The following is a 22,456-nucleotide window of genomic DNA, read 5'->3' on the forward strand; positions in this document are numbered from 1 at the left end:
TATTAAGAACTAAGCAACGTGTGGTTCGTTAAGACATTGTTGGTCCTTAATGAGTTAAGATAGGATCGGATAACACTCGAAACATGATAGTTAAAATTTTACTCCTGCGTAATGGGTATAACAAACGAGAAATATTATCCTCATTTACGTCCTATCGTTTTTCATCTGCACTTTAACCCTTTGTATCAAAACTATTTAATTCGTACAAACAACCGTATGCTTAGACTTTAAAAAACACACTCTTCTAAATCTGTTGAACAGATTGAGGTAATGCGATGCTACAGCCACAGTTTTTATTTATATTCGTGTTATGTTATCGCTGTTATATTACATCCTTTTATTTTTATTTTCGTTATTATTATCACTATGTTTTTATAGATATATCTTTTCGTCCAATGTAACCATAAGTCATCTCTAGCGTCATGACATAATACCCACCGATTGTAAGTAACACAGGAGAAATTTGAAAGAAACGTCCGAATACTTTCGTAAGTCCGTGTATGAACGGGGCTGCACTTTGCAAAAGATAATAAAAAATAATGTTTTCCTGATTCCTCGTTTCTCCGTTTGCGCGTTATCTTTCTTTCGAACATAGAGCAGTTGGTAAAAATGAACGGACGATAGCGGATAGCCCCGTTGCCTGTTTCACCTGTAGCGCTCTGGTTCCGCTTCTTCCTTTCTCTCCTTCCAACGGCTACTAGCATTCCCCGTTTTTGATCGCCAGAATTGGCACCGGAATCGTCGAAGATAGATGGATGTATCCCAACGTGGCTGAGGAACCGAGAAAGTCGTAAGTCAGCTCCGGAGTTCTTTGGTTGTGCGATCTCTCCCTCCGTAGCCGAGGGCACCTGTGTTACCCGAGGTATAACCCGACCATTACCGGGGAATGTTGCCCGAGGGCTAACCCTGGCCCTCGTGTAACCAACCATCGGGGCCCATGGGGTCCACCTTATCCCACTAGAGATTCCCTCCAGTCACGGACGAAGCAAGATCTTACGTCGTTCTATCTTTCTTCGTCTCGCTTCCCTTTTCATCCTCCTTTTTGTCTGTCTTCGAACCCATTCCTCTCTCTTTCATTCTCTCTCTCTCTCTCCCTTTTCTCTTCTCTATTTTTCTCTACCTTTCTCCTTTCCACTGGATCTTGTTCTCTTTTCATTTTTCTCTTTTCTTTTTGTCGACCGCCACGCCCAGAACGAGCATAGGCAACGTTCTTACTTTTTTACGACCCCCGAGACGAAGATGCAAGGAAAAAGAACAAGGGAGGGAAAAACGTTGTCCCGAGTTCGCGTAAAGTCCAAAGAGAATCCACCACTCGCGATCATCCCGGTGGAAATGTGCTACAGACTAATCGCCGAGAAATGGGACTGCATTCTTTCGTGAATGGAAGATGGACAAGTATGTATCCAATGCGTGTTACCAAGGTAAGTTACCTATTGGGATTGAGGGTGGAAACAGCAATCAGGTACATTCTATCGGTTCGTTGAAGATGAAACGGTGTGTGAGATTTTCTTAAAGTAACATACCTATATCGTTATTGTGGTAATTTATGTAACAAGGGAAACATCTGGTGGTTCTTTTCATGCTGTGAGGATACGTATCATAATTAATCCAGAGAATTAAATACGACGATATAAATACAATCTGCGAAGTATAACAAAATTTGTTCAAATTTAATCATAAACTAGTAATATTAGTAAACCGATAAATTACAAGTCGTCGATTATAGATTTCTCTCTCGCGATAGTATAAAGTTCCATCGTAATTTGTAACTTGTAAAATTTTTTCCTTTAGTTACGAAGCTTATTATCGTTGTGCGGGAAAATATATCGATACTAGTAACTTGTAATTTATGATTTACAAACCTTTATTAATAACGTCAGTTCAATTGTGCCAATGGTCCCAGGTTATACATTGGTCACGAGAAAACCAAACGTTCCATCAGCGGTTGTTAACGCGCTAATTTATCAATGATACAATTTTCACTGTCACTCGTATTAAATATAAAATTTCATACGGACTTGACAGATAGACATTATTCGTACGATGACGTAACAGAGATTAAGAACAAATGTACAAACGCACATAACGGAAAAACAATCTGCTAAATTTGAGCAGTGCGTGATCCGACTATCACGCAGCACATATTTAACCTAATGGTCGTAAATCTACATTCTCTATTCATTCGTCAGTTCTAATTTTCCACGATGAAGAGAAACTACGAAGATCATCCTAGATGGGAAAATAACTGGCATGGATCAGATTCCATGGAAAAGGACTGGCATTTTGCTGGACAGACTGGCAGAAGTGTATATGCTACAACGTGGAAGAGATAGCGAGTGCGAAGGTAGAGAGGAGACCAGGTCCCTCTCTCAGCAATCAGGGGTGATTACGGGTGTAATTACGGTTACGGCGCATTGCTGCGCCACGGGAAGAGAGGGAGAACATTGTTTCTTTCTGGGAAACCGACGGGTTTATGGGGATCGTTCCCTCGCGGTTTTTTCTCGTCGTGAAGCGCGCGCTCACGCGCGAATCCTTGCCGCGACAGAAAAAACGCTCTTTTCCATCGATCACTTTCATTTCTTTTCACTTCGTCCTTTCGTGGCTGAGAAATACTCGCGAAAGAGCCGTCTTTTGCAACGCGCGACTCGCGCGTGTTCTCTTCGTTATAATCGAACGACTAATCGAGCAGCGAACAGCGGTCAGCAAAGCGATGTATCTCTTCTTCGATTTAAATATTAGGAAAGTACAGTAGAACTCGGTTTATTGAAACGAAGGTTTAGCAAAATTACGTTTAATTAGATTTAAGTTCGATCAAACGATATGTTGCTACAACCGAAGCCATTTATGCGAGCGTACATTCCTACGGAAAAAGGAGAATTTTTCGTATTTACATCGATGATCGTAAGCGAAAGAAAACAGGATATTTGTAAGAAAATTCTTCAAGTTGTTTCTGTTGTTGCTTGCAATCTGATGTACCAGCACATATTCTTCTTTTCTTTTTCTCGTTGATACGTTACTTGCACTTGAACAAACGAATGCTTATTTATTCTTATTAAACGCTGTATTATCGTGATTCTTGCTGATTTTACGATCTTGCACCGTCACACTCACCGAGCAAACGTAACAAAGTAATTAAGACACGCGTATGATAAATCTTTCGTAGCAGAACCGTATATTTAAGAAATACACGCCTTGCAGCGCAGAAGGATGATTTCGAGGAACTATTAACCAGAGATTGTTGAACGTTGTACGAAATCATAGCGCGTCTCGCCTACTTCGTTCCATTTTAAAAGAATGGAATGCGTTTGCTATGACGTGTAATCATCATTCGGATCAAGATACTATTGTGCGTCTTTCGTCATGCATAATCGCATTGAAATTCTTCTGTTTTTTTCTTTTCCTTTTTTATATATATATATATATATCATCTTTCAACCTTCAAGACGAGAGTGTGTGAAGAATTTTAAAGGAATGCACAGATGCGTAATCTATATGGTATCTTTTGATGGATCGCTTTCCTTACGCCTTACACGATAAAGATTTATATTGTACATGGTTCTTTAGATGAATACTATTTTCAGATCTGATAGACGAGCTCTTTTTTATCTTTCTTCTTCTTTTCTTTTTCTCATTCTTTGTGATAATTACAACTGAAGACGAGTCTCCGTAGCCAGTCACACGAGTGGTATTCGGCGTTAATCGTAACATTCCATCGTTAAACAGCGCGTCATCTTTCAAAAGGAATACGCTACATGAGATTTCAGTGGCTCATATTGCGTTGCCAACTATGTGATTGCGGATTTTGTCAATACCACCTAATGACAATATCCGCAATCACTTAGTTGCCAACCCAATAGAATACTCGATACGAATCACTAACTTAATGACGTAAAAAATTGATCAATACTGACAACTGGCAAGATTAATAATCAGACTATGAACATTTATGCGTTTATGGAGTATTTAAGACGGAAATAGAGTTGCTGTTAAAATATTCGCAAGACCCGACAGTCTCCGATAATAAGACAATAATAATCTCTCGATCAAATTTATCGAGAAAAACGTTAGAACTTGAAACACCATGACTGACTTTACTGATTAGGATTGGAAAAGTAAAACTCGGTAAAGCGAGATAAGAAAGATTATACTTTTATGTTTAGACGTGGCACACCCCATATTGGAAAAATGTTGTAGTTCAACGTTTGATGCCCCTTGTATTATGCATGTACTAAAATCAATCTTTTACGAGTTAACGTCTACATTCTTGTGTTACAAATCTGTATATGAAAGTGCGTGTGGATGCAGTGTTACGCGAAGCAATGCGAGAAAAACGACGCTTCTCGACAAGAAGGATTGCATTTCGCGTTAAAGTTGCGTAGTATCGTTACCTTTTTACTACGCCTCGCATTTAGGAAATTCTTTGGTATAAAACTGACCTACGAAACGATATAAATCTTCAGAGTAAGATTCTTCGATGAGAAAACTTACGTTTCAACGTCCAGACGTTGCATTTACATATTTACATGCGATCGAACATTTGCTGTTGCTCGCGTTACAGGCTTCACGATGCAGCAGTGGAACGCGAACAAAATCAGGAAAATAAAGAAAATAAAAAATATCTAAGCAATGCGTTCGCTTTTCCACCGCGGAATTTAGAACAGGACTGTACTTTTTGTACGTTTTGAGTCGCATCGAATTTATGACATTTTTCTTGCGTGTCTCGTAGATCTCAACGCGTCGAAATTAAAGACCCAGATACAATAAATTTGCATAAAGTTTACACGTTCTATCGGTCAAGCAGAATCGCGCGGTACAGAAATAGATGAAAGGTAAAAAATTCGGTGTGCCGTAGAACGACGTTCGACGAGAGCTGTGGATATGCAGCGAAATTGTCTACAGAGTTTTCAGAAGGTTATTACACGTTCGTAGCAGCGAGTAACGAAGCGGACCTCGCGTTGCATTACGGAAGATAGATGGAGTTCCGTTGAACGCGGACCGAGGGGGATAAAATGTTGCTTCCACTAGCACCATCACTACCAGAGGAGAGCGAAGCACGGTGTACCAAGAGCAGCGCCACCAGCACCGGCCACCACTCCTCCACCGGAGGCCACTATCTGGAGCTCATCGCATATTTCATCCCGATCAAATTATTCCGACGAACAAAACACGCCATGTATACGTCCGAGTGAGAACGGGCACTGTGTGTGCCTTTCGGCAGCCAAAGTACAAGTTGAAGCGAGATAGAAGATGAGGAAGGTTGCAAGAGGAAGGTAAGAGAGAAGGAAGAAATAGAGACGAGGACGGTGGATTGCCTGGAAGAAAACAGGAAGGAAAGAAGAAAAAGAAAAGGAAGAAATGAAATAAAGCATGGCGAAAAAACAAAGTTAAAGAAGACGAGAAAGTGAAAAGGGGAAAAGGACGCGATTGATTGGTAGCTGGGATGGATTCGTCGATCGAAAGAAGATAAAATGAAAGAGGACAACAGGCAGAAGTTTAGCTAAGGACGTCGACTGGCTAACCGATATACATATGTATCGCGGAGAACCCTAAAACTGCCTCCGTAATACGGACGAGCCTTCCTGGATTGGTTCGGTGCACCTCCCTCGTCCCTCTACCTTGTTGTATTGCCGCCTCCCCCACCCTACCCTCACCACCGTTCCGTTCGACATGCACGGGGTTTCATTAGCGATCGCGTAATATAAATCAAACGACGACGCGTTTTAATTTATAAAACGCCATTACACCTTATGAATGACCCATTCATGTGAGAGGCTTCGCTTCGTGGACACGTGTCCCCGTTGTTACGACCACGAATGCCAGAAAGGGAGACCCGAAGGGCGATGCGGATGAGAGAAAGATAGAGGTAAGAGGCGAGAGAGGAAGCGAGAGAGGAAGGGCAGGGCCCACGAGGAAGAATCGCAAAAAGAAGGGAAACTCGACGAAGATGGAAGGATGGCCAAAAAAGAAAGACGAGAGGAGACGGAGAACACCGACGAGCATTCCTCGCCGATGGAATTTTCTCTCTTTTTTTTTTCTTTTTTTTCGAATTCATCGGAACGATCCTATTTCGATTTTACTAGGATTTTCGATTCTACGAGACGTCGCAACGAAACAGAAAAGAGAGCGTAAAGAAAGTAAAAAGGAAGAGCTTGAAAAGAAGAACCAGAAGATAATATAAGGACTAAACGGAACAAAAGGAAAAAAAGAGAAGAACGTGCCAAGACGATATAAAAAATGCTGCGAAAGAATTCCAAAAAGGAGCAGAGAAACAAAGAAAAGGAAAAGAAAAAAAAAGGAAGAAAGATAAAAGAAAAGGAAGAGTAAAAGGGACCGCTAACGTTCGGCAAATGGTGCACAGGAGGTGCTGCTTACGAGAGAAGATCGGCGAAGGAGAAAGATCGGCATGTGTAATGGAGGGGAAGGAAGGACGTTGAAGCCCTGTTGTGATGTGACGCAGCCTTAGCTTCATCGAGGTATATATCCAACGGACCTGCTGAGACCCATTCTCTGCTCTGCAGAGGCCTACTCCCCACCCCTCTGCCCTTCCGTCCTCGATCTTCCACTCTCTTTTACTCTCTTCTGCTACGTTTTACTCTCTTCCACTTGCTTCCACTCGCTTCAACTCGCTACCTTCGTCCTCCAAATCCCTTGTACCCGCGCCTGCGAACTGAGGAGTGCGCGCGCGCCAGCGTCGACGATTCCTGTCCTCGGAGTCCTCCTTCCACATTCCTGGGTCCCAAGTCGCCGTGCGGCGGAGACGCTTGGGCGGGAGGTGGAATACGAGAGGCCCTATACAAATCACCGGGCTACCGTCTTACCCGGGCTCATTCTTTCTCTTCCCTTCTCACTCTTTCTCCCTTCCGTCTCCCTTCTTCTCTGTCACTCTTCTTCCACGTTTTCAGTCTCATCCTTTATTCCTTTTTCTTTTTCTTTTATCCTTCTTCGCGTTTCTTCTTCATTTTTTATTCCTCTTTTTCTTCCTTCCTTCCTTCCTTTCTTTCTTTCTATTTCTCTTTGCCCTTTTTTCTTTCTTTTACGATAGAAAAGCTGTAACGTATATAACTTATTATCTCTTTCATTTATCACGTTTTCCCTGTTCTTCTTTAGGATTTGATATATAGGTTTATCCCATCTTCTGTGCGTTTCTTTCGTCCTCGTTCGTCGTTCTTCGTTTTCTATGTGTGCGCACATAATACGTAAAGGGAGGTGAATCTTTCTCTTTCGTTCTGTATTACTCTTTTTCGTTCCAGCATCCGTTAGCCTCGTCTTTGTTCGATTCATGGATGGATTAGCGGCCTCTTCTTCCTCTTAGGGACCATCCTGCACTTTCATGTCCCCTTTCCAATATTTCTTTTTCTCCTGCTGATCTTTCATATAAATTATTCGCGACGTCGCGGTCTCCACGGCCAATTCTTCGCAGTAGTTCGCTGCGTGCGAAGGATATTTGAACTAGATATCGCGTGATCGTGAAATGGAAGAAACATCGTTTGCAAGACCTTGACCATGATCGTCGTGCGCAAGAGTTGCAACCGAAAGTTCTCAAGATACACGAAAATATCCGTTTGAAGTATTTTGGATCATATTGTTCAATTATTTCTTAATACGATAAAAAAGAAAGAGAGAAAAGAGAAAAGATCGTAAAGTGGAAGAAACATCGTTGGTTGTACCCAGAGATAATACCAAAAGACCGTGAACCTCTAGTTGATTATGTTCAGCAACATAAGAGAGATTCCGACCAAAAATTTCTAACCAAAAATATTACTTGACCTTGTAAACGAATTATTTTGTAATGAAAGAGAGAGAGAGAGAGAAATAGAAGGATTGTAAGATATGGGAAACGATGTTGCTAAGACCTTGGCGATACGAAAGAACCTTGGATCTCTGCTTAGTCAGGTTCATCGAGCAAAAGGGGGTTGTAATCAAGGAACTTTTCGGTGACTGGTCGTGCTCCGCTCGCCCGGAGCGATCTTTCTCGATATCTATTTTTAGTAAGAAGCGTCCCAAGACCAGACGGTGGTGATTACAAAATTGCAGCAGCGATTGGTCCGTGTCATTTTACCGCCACAGGTATGGGGGTCGGGACAGGGGGACAAGAAGAAGAAGAAGAAATAGCAGAAGCGGAAAAGAAAATCGAAGGCGAACTAGCAGAAAAAGATGCGTAAGTCAAGGATAAAAAGAATAACAAGAAAGGAAGCACAAGAAGAAGTAGGTAACAGCGGTAGCAGCAGAAGAAGAAGATGCGGAAGATGGAAGAAGATGTAGAAGCGTAGTAACCAGGTTGACGTCGCGAAGGCAGGAAACAAAATCATTTTTCAAGAAAATATTCCGACTTCCATAAATGTAAGAGGCAAGCTCGTACAAGGAAATGTATCTCATACAGAGCAAAGCTGTAGAAACATCGTTGAAGATCGTTGAAGAACTGCAAAAGCATCGATATATTGGCAGAATGTGAATAGAAGGAAACGTTGGTATAAATTAGGAGAAAAGGAAGAAGAAATAAGTTCATACAGAAACCTATATACAGATTTTTTGTTAAAGGCCAAACGTAATTGAAAACAGCAGGATCAATAAAAATTTGATACACTTCCAATCAGAACGATATTATCAAAAACGTATTTTCGTGCGCAATTCTACCAGTCATTGGAGATGGTAAAATTTTCAATGTCATCGCGTTGGTTTTATTGACAAAACTTTCTTAATTTATCGATTATTTCTAAGAAGCTCATGTACGTCTTTAGAACTATCAGGCTGGATTCTCGTCTGGCCTACGTCCTATTGAAATACTTTCTTGAAATACCAAATGACTTTAAAATCAAGCGATCGATACGGATTGACTTATTTTTGTCCTATGATCTTCGATCAGACAGCATAAATATATCGACAGCAAGCGAATCGAAGAAAACTTGGAGGAGAAACAGAAGAAGAAGAAGAGCACTCGTATAGAGAACTACATACAGATAGAAGCTACGTAGACGTGTTTGAAGGAACCTGTTAAAAGGAAAAGACAATAGGAAATGCGTGGATATATCGATAGAAAGTGAATCGAAGGAAACAGGAGCACGAAGAAGAAGAAGATCTAAAGGAAAGAAAAACAGAAGAGGAGGAAGAAGAAGAAGAAACAAGAGTGCACATCGGATGACCAGGCAGCAGTTTGCGCACGTACGCGCGCGTAGGGCGTAGAGTAAGGAGACGAGAAGCGTACGGAGGCCGAACAGAAGAAAAGATCGAGCAGAGAACGAAAGGGAGAGAGAAAGTAAAGAGGTCCTCGGTACGGGGTCCGGCCAACGTTCACGCAAACCGATGCACGCATGCAGGGGTGTGAGCCACCTTTTTCTACTTGTTTTGGTTTTTCAGATGCATTTTTTTCCTGTCGTGGCATGGCTCGCGCGCCTCAAAACCCGCCAGCTCAGGCTCGCCGTGATGGGGCCCCGTTGGAATGTAGGAGGGAGGGGTCCCGCAGGGCCCTTGCGAGGCCCAAGAAGGGTCCGGGCCCCGTGGTAGTGGGGGTACCAGTCGGACCGGCTTGTCATGACTGGTGGAAAGGCAAGAGAGTATAGAGCGAGAGGGTAGCGGTGGAGCTGAGTATATTCGGTGAAGGGAAGGGACGGAACAGGGACCGGGGCAGAGGGCAAGGGAAAGCAAGAAGACCATGGCTATGCAGAAAGATCTCAAGATTAGTCAACGGATTACCCGGCGAGGACTCTCTTTGCGTGGTATTTAAGTCCTGCTATTCTCTATGCTCCAGAAAATTCGCAACGAGATCTTTTTATTTTTGAAAATTTGAAATCTCGCTGGTTTTCGGATTGCTTGGCAAGAGGGAAATCTCGTGTATGAAACATCGATGGGCTTTGCAATCTTTTGCTCCGTATGGTTCTAGGATAGAAAGAAAGCGGTACTTTTATGGAAACAAAGTTGACGACTGTCGTTAGTTTCATGAGTGGCTGTACGTGTTTTGAATTGCTTTGAATTTGTATTTAATTTTTTTATACCAGTCGACGTGTATCCAATAAGACGAATGTTACAGTAAAATTTCGTTCGTTTCATTTAGTTTAGTTTAGTTTGCCGATTTAATTTATTCCATTTAGTTCGCTATGCGGCTACCAGAAAGGTCGATGCCGCGTCTAGGACACTTTCTCCTCGACCGAGTGAATCTCGGCCGGGACGGCCTTTTGAATTCTCAGCGGATAGAGTGTCGCTGGCACCGCGAAGAGATCCCACCGAATGGCTAGTGAAAGTATCCTTATCGCGTCGTTATCCTTTCGTTTTAATTGAATCGGCTTCTTTAATTCCACTCAATTCCAAGTAGGCTCGTTTCAAGCAGAGAACATTATGTTGGTCAATAGCTGAAATATAGATATTCATCTACACGGGATATATACGTATAATGAATTAATTACAATATATGAACCAGTTAGGGTGAAATGTTGAATGTGATACGACACGAAAGGCTTAATAACGTAGTCACTGAAAAACCGTATTGGCCAACTGAATGTATAAATATAATTTTTTTCATCGTTTTTCGCTATTTATTATTCATTTTTTGTGACAGTCAATGCTAAATAGAGATATTGGCTTGGGTTTCTTTTTTATTTTCAAAATTGAGTTACACAAATTCTGAGATCGTAAAAAGATATTTTACCACAAATTTGCATAATTATAGAACTACCTGACGTAATAATTTCAAGATATTTATTATTCTATAATTTTTTAATACTCACAGTACGTCAATTCTAAAATTGTAATTTATTTAATTAATCGTATTATTGTATACGCTATGACCAACTCCACATATATATACCTAATCGACAAATTTTTAAACTCGATTTTCTAAAAAAATGAAACATCGCACGACAATATTTCCTGTTTTTAAAAGTAAAAGATCGATCCTCTGTACTTGGAAATCAGTTTACTGTTATTTTACTATTTTTAACACACACGCGTAATTAACATAAATATTCTTACGATTATTACCGATGAAAAAGGAAGGTACGTAATTCATTGGAAAGAAGACAAAAGAAAAATTGTAACGTAGATACGGACTTCCGTTTCCATGTATGCACAGAGTATACAGAGTACGAAGTATATTGACACTGTACTAAACATTTTTCTCGAATCTCGGTTGTTCAAATTCCCATATTTGTCTGCCGGTTGCGCTATTCTCATATCCACGATATAATTACCTTAACTGCTGATTCGTTTTACAGTCTCGTTATATCTTAAACCGAAACATACCTGCAGGATACGAGGAGTTAAACAAATCACCTGGGAACATTCAGCGAATCGTACGGGTTCGATCCGTTCCGTGTTAAAAGGGTAGGAAAGATGGAGACCAACACGAAAGATCCGTGGACGTCGGAGTTAACGACGGTCGTCGATGATCACGAGGGTCGTAAGGGTAATTCCACGTAGCGAAAGAGGTTGGATCGTGATTGGGAAAACGGTTCGTGCACTCGCGAAACGCAACACCTAATGGCTCGCGTGAGCTTCGGTAATCCGATCTACTCCGGAGGAGGTTAAAAAGTGGCGCGTCGTAATTCGAGGCGGATACAGCTACCCCGCAAGTCATTCACCACGCTCATCGGCCCGTCTGACCGCATTTTGTCCGTTAAACGATGGAACAGCGGAAACGAGAGCGCCCACCGGAATATGGACAGAAGGTAGAAGAAGAGAAAAAGGGCCTCCGGTGGCCCGTTTACTCACCGGATAGTATTGCCAGGCCGAACAGTTCGCAGTCTCGCATGCCCTGCTGGCCGAGAAGCATGCATGTCTGCGCATACACCTCCTTTACTCTCGACTTCGCCTGAAAAGATACGTATACGAAGAAGAGTTAGATTCGGAGAAACAAATAAAGGTGAGGAAGAAAGGGCTGACAGATTGCTGGATCAAGGATCGAATTGGTAATGTATCGTGTCTCGTGTAAATTGTTCGGTATGAGCGTCAACTATGATCGACGATCGCCGAATCTACCCCAGGCGAGCGTCGATTAAGGTCAACGTACGCTACGCTCTACGCAATAGCTTTTGCTCGCGATCGTCAAATGACGCTACCGAAGACGTTCAAGTTCGGGAAATTCTACGGCTTCGCGTAAGACAAAAATCAAGAACAGCGAAATTGTTTTGCACACTTTCGTACCGTGTGGTTGTATGTGAAAACGTACGAACACGATCTCTTGCTCACAGATACCAGGAGGAAAACGATCGGGAAATTATTTACATCAGGGTACACATTTTGACTCGAACATCAACGTTCTGAACAATTTTTGTCTGTAAATGTTACTGCTGCTCGGCTTTAGTTTCCGAGATACTCGTAAAAAACTTCAGTAGAACATAGATTTTGTTACATTTTGTTTTGGCACATTGATAGTCAGATTGGCCATTGATGGCTGTTTCTTTTTGTACAGGCCAACGTAAAGTTAACTCATTCATGCTAGTCATTTTTGATATAAATTAATTTCTATCAGACGCTCGAATATGTGGAAATCAGCCACCATATGACAGTCTAATTTCTTGAATGAGGTATAGAGATAGGAATAATATCATTCCTGTACGTGTTTTTGTTTACACGGCTTTGTACGTATTTTGCCTTATAATCTAAATCGAATGTATGCGCATAGAAATTATACGAAACACCATAAACGATTTTCGATAAAGACACGACTATGCATAACATGTTCGACAGAAAATGGAAAGTATTGGAATACAACGATATTAACATAATTTTTATATTAACATAAAACATAGTACAAATATAATATAAAATGCAATAAAAGAAAGACCTTTGGTTTTGGAGCTCAAACTCGTTACATTGATCTACCATATAAGCGCTAGAATTATCGATGACTAAAGAATAGTATAAATGTAACATAAAACATAGTACAAGTATAATATAAAATCCAATAAAAGAAAGACTTTGGTTTTGGAGCTCAAACTCGTTACATTGATCTACCATATAAGCGCTAGAATTATCGATGAATAAAGAAATAGTATAAGAGTAACATAAAACATAGTATAAGTATAATATAAAATCCAATAAAAGAAAGACTTTGGTTTTGGAGCTCAAACTCGTTACACTGATCTACCATATAAGCGCTAGAATTATCGATGACTAAAGAATAGTATAAATGTAACATAAAACATAGTACAAGTATAATATAAAATCCAATAAAAGAAAGACCTTTGGTTTTGGAGCTCAAACTCGTTACACTGATCTGCGAAATTAGCGCTAGAATTATCGATGAATAAAGAAATAGTATAAGTGTAACATAAAACATAGTACAAGTATAATATAAAATCCAATAAAAGAAAGACTTTGGTTTTGGAGCTCAAACTCGTTACACTGATCTACCATATAAGCGCTAGAATTATCGATGACTAAAGAATAGTATAAATGTAACATAAAACATAGTATAAGTATAATATAAAATCCAATAAAAGAAAGACCTTTGGTGTTGGAGCTCAAACTCGTTACACTGATCTACCATATTAAATTTTATTAAAAGTAGTTTAAACTTTAGTTTTAATTGATAAAGGAATACGAACAAGGGGGTTGAGAGTAAAAGTAAGAAACAGAGAGCAGAGAGGAGTGCTCGATACCGGAGAGGAAGCGAATAGAAGGAAGAACAGTACGACGGAGATGGAGGGGGAGAGAAAGGAAGGGTTTAAGCAAAACGATAGACATTACGTTATATGTAAATGTTGAAATTTTAGAACAGTCTATAGACGGAGTGTCTATGGTGAGACTGAAAGCGTAAACGGAGAAGAACGAACGAAGAAGACGAGAGTGTAAGAGCAAATGTAGAAAATAAGAAAAAGATACAAAGCCGAAAGTGTGCCTTCAACTTATAAGCGAGGACTATGTATAAGAAATCAATAAAAGTACTAAAGGAATATTATTTAATAGCAAATGATCGAACAGGGGATAAGTATTTGATCAAAAAATATACAATGCCAGAGGAAAAACACACTTTTGTTCCATTAAATATTTTTGCAAGGAATAAATCAAAGATATTAAATAAATTACATCTACGTCGTTGTACAAATACAACATTGTACAGATTTTCGAAAATACATTGTTGTAACTCCAAAAAAAAGAAAAAAGAAGAAAAAAAAATGATACGTTGGTGATTGCGCCTATCATAGTTTTACTATTAATAATACTAAATATTTTTTATTTCCTATATTTTTTCCACAACTTGCCACTGATGTACAGATTAAAATCGTTTTACCCGAAGACTCGACCGATTCTTCCAACGTATGTTCCGCATCGATGTACCCGCAAATCCAAAGATCGATTAATATCGCGGTATTTTTCATGGTTAGCTCGGCGCGCGTAATACGAGACAGAAAATGTACCGTTTATACACGGATAGCTTTAAAGTTGCGGTAACCCAGATTCTAGAGAAACCGGAATCCCTTGTGTAAACGACATTAGCGTCAACCCATTTTATGCGTCTTTTTGAGCGACGTTTATGCGTTATCTCTCAAACGATTTTAGCGAAAAAAAGAAGGAGAGACTGTAATCAGAACGGAGAACATAAAATTCGCAATTAATCTCTTGAGAAGTACCGGCATACACGTACGTGTAATGTATACGTTTGTACGTTTAAGTATATATTTTTAATTCATTTACTTTATGCCTATAGTCTTCGCAGAACGATGACTGCAATTTTATTTTATGATTTGTAAAATTTGTAGAAGCGTAATTGTTCGTGCTGATCAATAGCTTCTTGGAAGAATGAACATCGTCGATTCTTTTTAAGATTAGCTAAGAATTACATAAAATATGCACTACGATTCGTTTAATTGTAGTCATTCGATTGATTAGAAATAGACTACTCAATTCCTATTACACATAAGAGAAAACTAGTTTTTAAATTGCAAAAAAAGCAGCTAGATCAATATTGAAACTGGAATAGGAAGTAATAAGAAATTATTTTAAGAATCATCGCTAAACTGCAGATTTTTATGCAAATCTATATCTTCATAAATGGAGATCTCTTTTACCATTGTTTTGATATTAAAAATTATATAGGGCAATCTAACTCTGGATATTTCACGCATTTTGTGAATATTGTGAGTTTACAGGTAAGTACTTGTTCCTAGACTAACAAGAAAACAGCGTTTCTAGAATTTACAGGAAATCCACATCGTTTCATAATATCATTTTCTCACTAATATCACATTTATTTCATTTATTTCACGTAGAAATGAAAATTTTGACGTAAAAATTGAAAATAACGATGGCAATACTTGATTTCTGTAGAAACATGTGCACAAAAAAATATGTAAAGACTAGCAAGCCTGGTCGAAAGAATGCGAAGATAAACCCCACGGTGCAATAAAAATAACAGTAAGGATTCCGCGCAAATGTTCCTACAAAAAAAAAAAAAAGAAAAAAAGAATGTTTAAAACGTAAAAAGCTTGGACGAGAGAAATCGAGAATAGGCTTCTTCACAGTTCAATTAAAATATCCGTATAGCGCAATAAAGTATCTTCTTACCATCGAATTATTCCCAACATGAAAACACAATATTCCTTATTGCAATCGGAAAGATGGTAAATCTGATAGAGTCTGATAATGCGAGAAACTTAACGAAATCTTCATTCGTATATTTTATTCGAAGAACGTCAACGATTTAAATGCGTTCTTGGGTGAAGAACATCGGCTTAATCGACAAGTTGGACACGTTTCCACGGTTGAATGCCGATGGCAACCATGCGATTGGGTTTCGAAAAAGTCATCATCGGTCGATGGTTTTATCACTTCGACTCGTAACATGCACGCTGGCATTCTGCAGCGCGCGTAGCATGTAATAACAATGCGTGGATGTATGAATATTGCAAACGGTGAAAGCGTACCACATACCAGACTTGTTACAACCGTCCCGTGGTAGGCAGCCTGCAGACGTAGCTATGCTCCATGGTGCCATGCATTGACAAAAGAATGTATCGGAACGTGATCAGAGTGACGCGATACACCTCGCTCCTAGTACGTATTAGTATGTATTATACATAGGATGCGAGAACAACTTGCAATAGTCTTCGATTGTCTTCGGTCCTTTTGCAGAGACAAAGAAGATTTATGCCGAGGATTATCCTTTCGATTGTAATACTTGCAGCAACATCTTAATCATACTGTTAGAGTAATACGACGATGCGTCGTCTACGCTGGTCAATGGGTCGTCAGCTGTTCGTCGTCTGTTTGCATTATGCATGGAAAATAAGGAGGATAAAAAAGGTGAAGGTTTTGTGAGGAAAATAACAAAGACATAGTTGATTTTTGTTCGAAGAATCTTGGTAGAGATTACCAGACATTTAAGGACATTTTTCAGTGTGTAATTAACATTAACGTTGGTCAAAATTGGAAACGGAAAATTTGTCGTAAATAGCGACCATCGGTAATTAAAAGAATTTTAATCTACTGCGATGGTTAGTCGTAAGTAAAATGATAAGCTTTTAATATTACAACGTACAAAAACAAAATACCTACGTTTCGTCCTCTTAGTGACGTTAATAAAAATATGAAATTGCCTAAGTATCCGTAATTTTGTTATCGTTATTACAATATCGTTAGGTTGTTGTAAAAAATGTCGTTTTCAACCAAGCGATATTGCGGTTGTTTCAAGTCGAGATCGTATTCAGATTTCTATTCTTTTGCACAAGAAGTTTCTTATGTTTTTCACTGGTTCGATGATACGTATTCTTTAAACAAATTACCTAATACCATGCTCAACATTTAAAGGAGAACATCATCCCAAAAGCAAGTAACATTAGCAGAACATATTATACCACTGTGTTCGTTGAAATCAATTATAAAGTTTCGATATAGATATGTATATTACGTTTATATTTAGCATTGTATCGATAGACTGACGCGGAAACAACACCAGAATAACATTATAAAACTGAAATCAATGAACTAGTTATGATAATATTATACCACGGAAAAGAGTTGCATATTCGTTCGAACGGTTCTTGCTTTTCTATAAGTTTTTGTTCAAAAACGGATTACACTTATTAATCCCTGTTAGGTATCCTAGGAACTATATTTATTGCAACTTGATAATATTACGATTCTTGTAACATAAAATTCCCGTCTACGTACAAACCTTCGTTCGTGTGCTTTTAGAAACGAAAGGCAATTGAATATTCAGCCTAAAAAATTGTCCGATTAAAAGCATGACCAAATGAAATATCTCAATACGTGACTCTCAGAATACGTGATTTAAATATATCGTTAATTATAATCGATGATATAGAAAATATCGTCGAACGGTTATTAAAGAGTTAACGAACGCAAAGTGGAAATACGTATACGCTCTGTATCGGAGTTACAGGCCATACGTGCAAGAATTTCCAATTATACCGGAGGAATAATCCGCATGATACATGCATTTAATTTCTCACTGACTATTTCTACCTTTGCCAATAACGCATGGTTTACCCGATCTGCATAAGGAACTTAATCAAAATACTTCAGAGATCTATAAAAAAAAAAAATACACGGATACATATTTTTCTGGTCGTTAATAGAGGAATAAAATCTTCTCGATGACCAATCGATTAATTACCATCCGATCAACATCATCTTTCTACCCGTTTCTTATCTAATGCATCCTCGTTATCCATCGTCCAAGGAATCTCAATGATTTCCGCAATTTTTTGAAGGATTTCAAAGGTAGCCGATTACATTCGTATCCGTAGGACTTATCCTACGTGCATAAGTGAACGTTGGAATTTGTCTGACATGTTTTAACGCTTCAAAGCATACCGGAATGCACACGAACCTTCGTATCATACGCTTTTCGTCTTGATTCTCGGTAAACGCGTGGAACATGCAACGCTGCTTAACGAGAGCTTCTTAAATACATATTTCTTCCACCGGATTCAAATAAATTATGCGAGCTGCCCACGTACGACCAAGCGAGTAAACTCGAAAGCATTTTTGCTACGTGGAATTGTAGCGCATAGTGGGATCGTGTGCTGTACGATCGTTGCGGATGAAACGATCGAATTCTTAAGGAGGCCAACGAATTAAAAAAAAAAACGAGGAAGAAAGGATTACCTTGTCGTTGATTTTGAAAATATTTTCGATAATTTAGCGTTACTCCTTTCGTTCTTATCGTTGCTAATCCAACCTAGTTTCTTCGTTTGAAAGATGTCAATGTTAACCTGAATTCGCTATAAACGAAAACTATCCTCGAGATATTCTTGTTACGAGCCGACTGTTCTTTGCTCGATACAGACAAATTTTATTTCATTCCTGTCTTTTATTACATTTTACCTAAACAATTGAAGATCACGGAAAACGTTCAAATTCCCGGGAAAGGTAGCGTCCGGACTGCTGAACATTTTTGATCCGAATGTGTCTTTTGGGGGGTATTTTAAATTGCCAAAGTCGAAAATGAGGGTCATTTTTCACAGTGAACATTTTTTGGAAATTCAGCCTTGCGAACATTTAGCTGACAAAGGTTCTAACTGTAGAAATCCGCGTGAAGCGTGATGCAGATGGGATATCGTTGCGATGGCACAACTAATGCCAAAGCTTGAAATGCCAATTTTCCCGCTTACCGCCTTCTGTATGATCACGAGGTCGCTTCAAGGCTCACGGCGCGGCACGCAGGAAATAAAAATAATCCAAACCTAATCCAATGCTCGCGATGGAATGTACACGGAGTAAGCCATACAGAGTAAGTTTAAGCTACCAAACGTTGAGAAAGTATCGTCAAAATCCACGAAGACGCTTACACGAACAGGTTGACTCAAATTTTTTACGCCATATTTCCGTGAAAAAGAGATCGTCGTTCTGAACTTTAACGATCTCCGGAACCCCCAAGAAATGTCGTAGCCGAATATTTTGTCATCCGAATACTTTACGTTAGAGCCAAATTCTCAACGTGAAAGTACGAAAACTACGTATAAAGGTATGAATTATGATTATCCAATTATCAGCAATCGAACATGGGATTCACAAAGCCACGCTGTAATACATTGCACGAAAAGTAGCGAAACGAGCGAACGTGAGAGCAATTGCCAATTGCCGTGTAGAGAAAAGAACGCGCAGCAGTCCTCTGCTAGAAACAGATACTCTCCTTCCGTATAATAACACGCCTCTTCAACGAAGAACCTCTATTCTTTTCTACTGTTGCGAAAAACGATCGGCGTACCGTGTGGCAGCTCGCTCACGGTACATGGTAATCACAGCTTAAGCACCGTATAATCATGGAAAAGTCCTCGGAGTAGCCGTAGCTATTGTTCTTACTGCGGTCGATGAATTACTGATAGCGACAGGCGTTAGACAGAGAGACAGACTGAGATAAACAAGGACAGGCAGACAGACTGGGACAGACGCGATAACCAAAAAAAGACAGACAGACAAAGAGAAAAAGGAAGCGATATAGGCGGAAGTACGGAAAGACAGGCAAAGAAAGATTAGAGCAGAAACGAAACAGGCAGACATACATATACATAGAGACAAAGAACTGGACACCTACGAATATTCAAATCGAAGCTGGCGTAACCTCGTTTCCTACCGTTTATTGTACCGCCGTGACATCATCGGAACTCGTGGCATTCGAGCTGAATGGACGCAGCTCCAGGACCAGGACCGATCCTTGTCTCGTTCGTAAGGCAAACTGGACAAAGTATCGACGGATTTGCTGAGGTTTGCGATTTGCATAAATTGCGAATGCTCAACATCGAGAATGCGTATTGAAATCGCGCTAGTTTTATAGCACGAATCGTGTCTGACGTTCGCGATTTCGTATTTACGAGGTGATCTTTTTTTCGAGTCGGAGATCGTTTGAATCAGAACGATCTGTTTAGCAGCGCGACTCTGCCCAGGACATTGTACATGCGAGGGAGGAGGTTCGTTTTATTCGGTCCGTGCTTTTGTAACGTGTTTCCACGCGGAGTGGAACGAAAAGTGATGGATCGAGTTGAAAAGATGTAGCGCGTAGGATGTGCAAAACATGATTTATCGAAAAATAGAAAGAAACGTAAGTCGCACCGAAGCCATCAGCAATGACAGAGACATCGGCGAATCCTGTAGACGCGATACAAACTACTATTGATCGATTCTCGAATTCGAGACACCGATCGAATTGGCTTGTCTCGATGAAAAACCTACCAAAATCTTCGGGTTCGTTATAGTAGAATCTCGTGAACCCAACGAGGCAAAAGTGCTTCATGCAACTGTATTTCACATAATAGCGGCTCGTTCACTCTTCCCGTTACTATACAGAGATAATGGAACTGCCCTTATATACTCCTCTCCGTATTCCTCAGGTCAATCCTTGTTTTTGAGGAGATATTTAATTACTTCATACCTCTGTTAGGTACACGTCTCTCCCGTGACCGTGGCTACGTTCAGTGACCCATTATGTCACTTCGAGCCCAAGCCCACTGTCATAAATCTCGGATAATCATAATTGACTTAACTCATAGACAGCTATTTCTCAGTTTTATTGTTTAAGTACGACTACAAAAAAAGTCTGGACTAAAGTATTGGGAACTTTCCCAAACATCCCGAAAGAAAGGCTCCGGTGTCCTTTCATCTCCGACAAATATATATATATATATATATATATATATATCATTAGATAGAATAATAATTTGTATAACACAATAATTCAATGCAGTAACAAATACATGAATATCTGCAGTTCTCTGAAATGTTTTAGATCCAATCATGCTTTTCACTCGCAGCAAATTTCCCCAATTTAAAAAACGCGATAGAATCGTTTATTCGTACGATGATTACGCGATAATATATTTCTCAAGACATTAAAAATCTTTTCGCTCGTTAAACCAAGAGTGAGATCGGCATATAAACATACAAGAGTCGTGGCAGGCTAATTGAAATTCTAGATATCCTGAACGTTGAAGATCGAGACTACAGGAGAAAAACAAACATAGCGAAATCAGTAGAATAATTTATTGTTATTTCAATTCCTTGTTATTTAACAGCTAGATGTTTAGAAATCACAGTCGATAGGAAATTACCCGCAGGAAAATGTGTTTGCCGATTAATTTGATCATTTTATTCTCGTTTATATAGACGATACTACTTTGCTGAGTTTACACCGATTGATAGGTGTAGTGACGTTGCATAGATACGCGAAGGTACGTATCCATTTCAAAGGAAAAGTATCGCGATTTGCTCTCCAGGTTGTATCTCGCAAGTGGATACCACGTTCAGAGCGATTATCCGAGTCACTATCGGATCTGATAGTCATTCTTAAAACCCTCAACGCGGATAGGTTTACTGTCAAATGGACACCTGCCTCAAGACGTTTCTGCAGAATCCACCACGATCCTTTTCCTCCTTTTACTCGGTAATTACAGCGAAAGAATTTTCGATACATCCGATAGAAGCTTGTATTATTTCTACGATTAGAAAGTTATCTGATATAACAGGAACCACGCAGCTTTACGGAAACCGGTCGACGATCTGCTACGGTAGAGCAACATGATCCTTCACAAGCTTATGAATCAACCGGCAGAAAATTCTGGATAATAAAAACTGGTCGAATATGAAAAACCAGGATATTCTTAATGGAGACCGGGTGCCAATCGACATAATTAATAGCAATAATTAACGACTATAGTAAATCAAATTACCGTTTAATAGTAAAAATAAACATTGACCAATATGTTAGAAAAACAGGATAAAATCAAGTTGAAATAAATAATGCATTTATCGAGACGCTATATTGAAATGGAACTTTGCTTACACGTTTTTTTGAACAAATAAAAACCCAAGAACGAATAAAATATTTCCTTTAATATACTATTTTATTTATTATAGAATATATCTGCCTAAATAATTTTTTTCCCTTTATTTTATTCCCATGTTCATATATCTCTCTAAATAATTTTTTGTATTATTAATTAAAGCTACAAACCCAAACCATGAAATACGCTATCGTTTTCATCGATAATCAACATATCATCCGCGTATACCAAAATTTTTATCACTCCAGAATTCTATTGCCATTTCCAGATCTCCCTAGTCACCGATGTAAAAATTACGCGGAAACGTATCGTTCTAACAGTGCAAAATTCTAGCGGAGCAACGTCGAAAGAGAGAGGCGGCCAAGCTAATTGTAAGAGAAGAGGCATCGTCGGAGAAACCGTACGCGGAAATGTTATTACAATTGCAGCAACATTTTAAGCACTGCCCCCGGGGGAAAGGTGCCTCATAAATGCTCGGCGTGGAATGTACGCGCCAAGGTAGAAGAACAATTTATCGCCCCGTATCGAATATTTCGAGTCGCTCGACGCATTCCAGCGCCGATCTTGTCCGCACCAAATCTCTACGGGCCACCATAAAATATCCTCTGGAACAGCCTGTCGGTTCAGATTTACGGTCGATCCTATCAGGCCCGCGATTTCGTCCATGGTCGTCTTCCACGGACGATAGATTCGGACTGACAAAAATATCGTCCGTACGAATT

The 22,456-nt window shown here is 39.6% G+C and overlaps 1 protein-coding gene across 8 annotated transcripts in view; it reads right to left on the reverse strand.

Moving 5' to 3' along the window:
* Nucleotides 1-22,456, reverse strand: part of LOC132910036 (protein expanded-like) — a 119,691-nt gene that overhangs the window by 26,897 nt on the left and 70,338 nt on the right. For all 8 annotated transcript variants that reach the window (XM_060965490.1, XM_060965421.1, XM_060965442.1 and 5 more), the window contains one exon: nucleotides 11,701-11,800. In XM_060965490.1, coding sequence (XP_060821473.1) covers nucleotides 11,701-11,800 — 100 coding nt within the window. The remainder of the gene's footprint in view (nucleotides 1-11,700; nucleotides 11,801-22,456) is intronic.

Source organism: Bombus pascuorum, chromosome 1 (genome assembly GCF_905332965.1).
Source record: "Bombus pascuorum chromosome 1, iyBomPasc1.1, whole genome shotgun sequence".
Lineage (NCBI taxonomy): Eukaryota > Metazoa > Arthropoda > Insecta > Hymenoptera > Apidae > Bombus > Bombus pascuorum.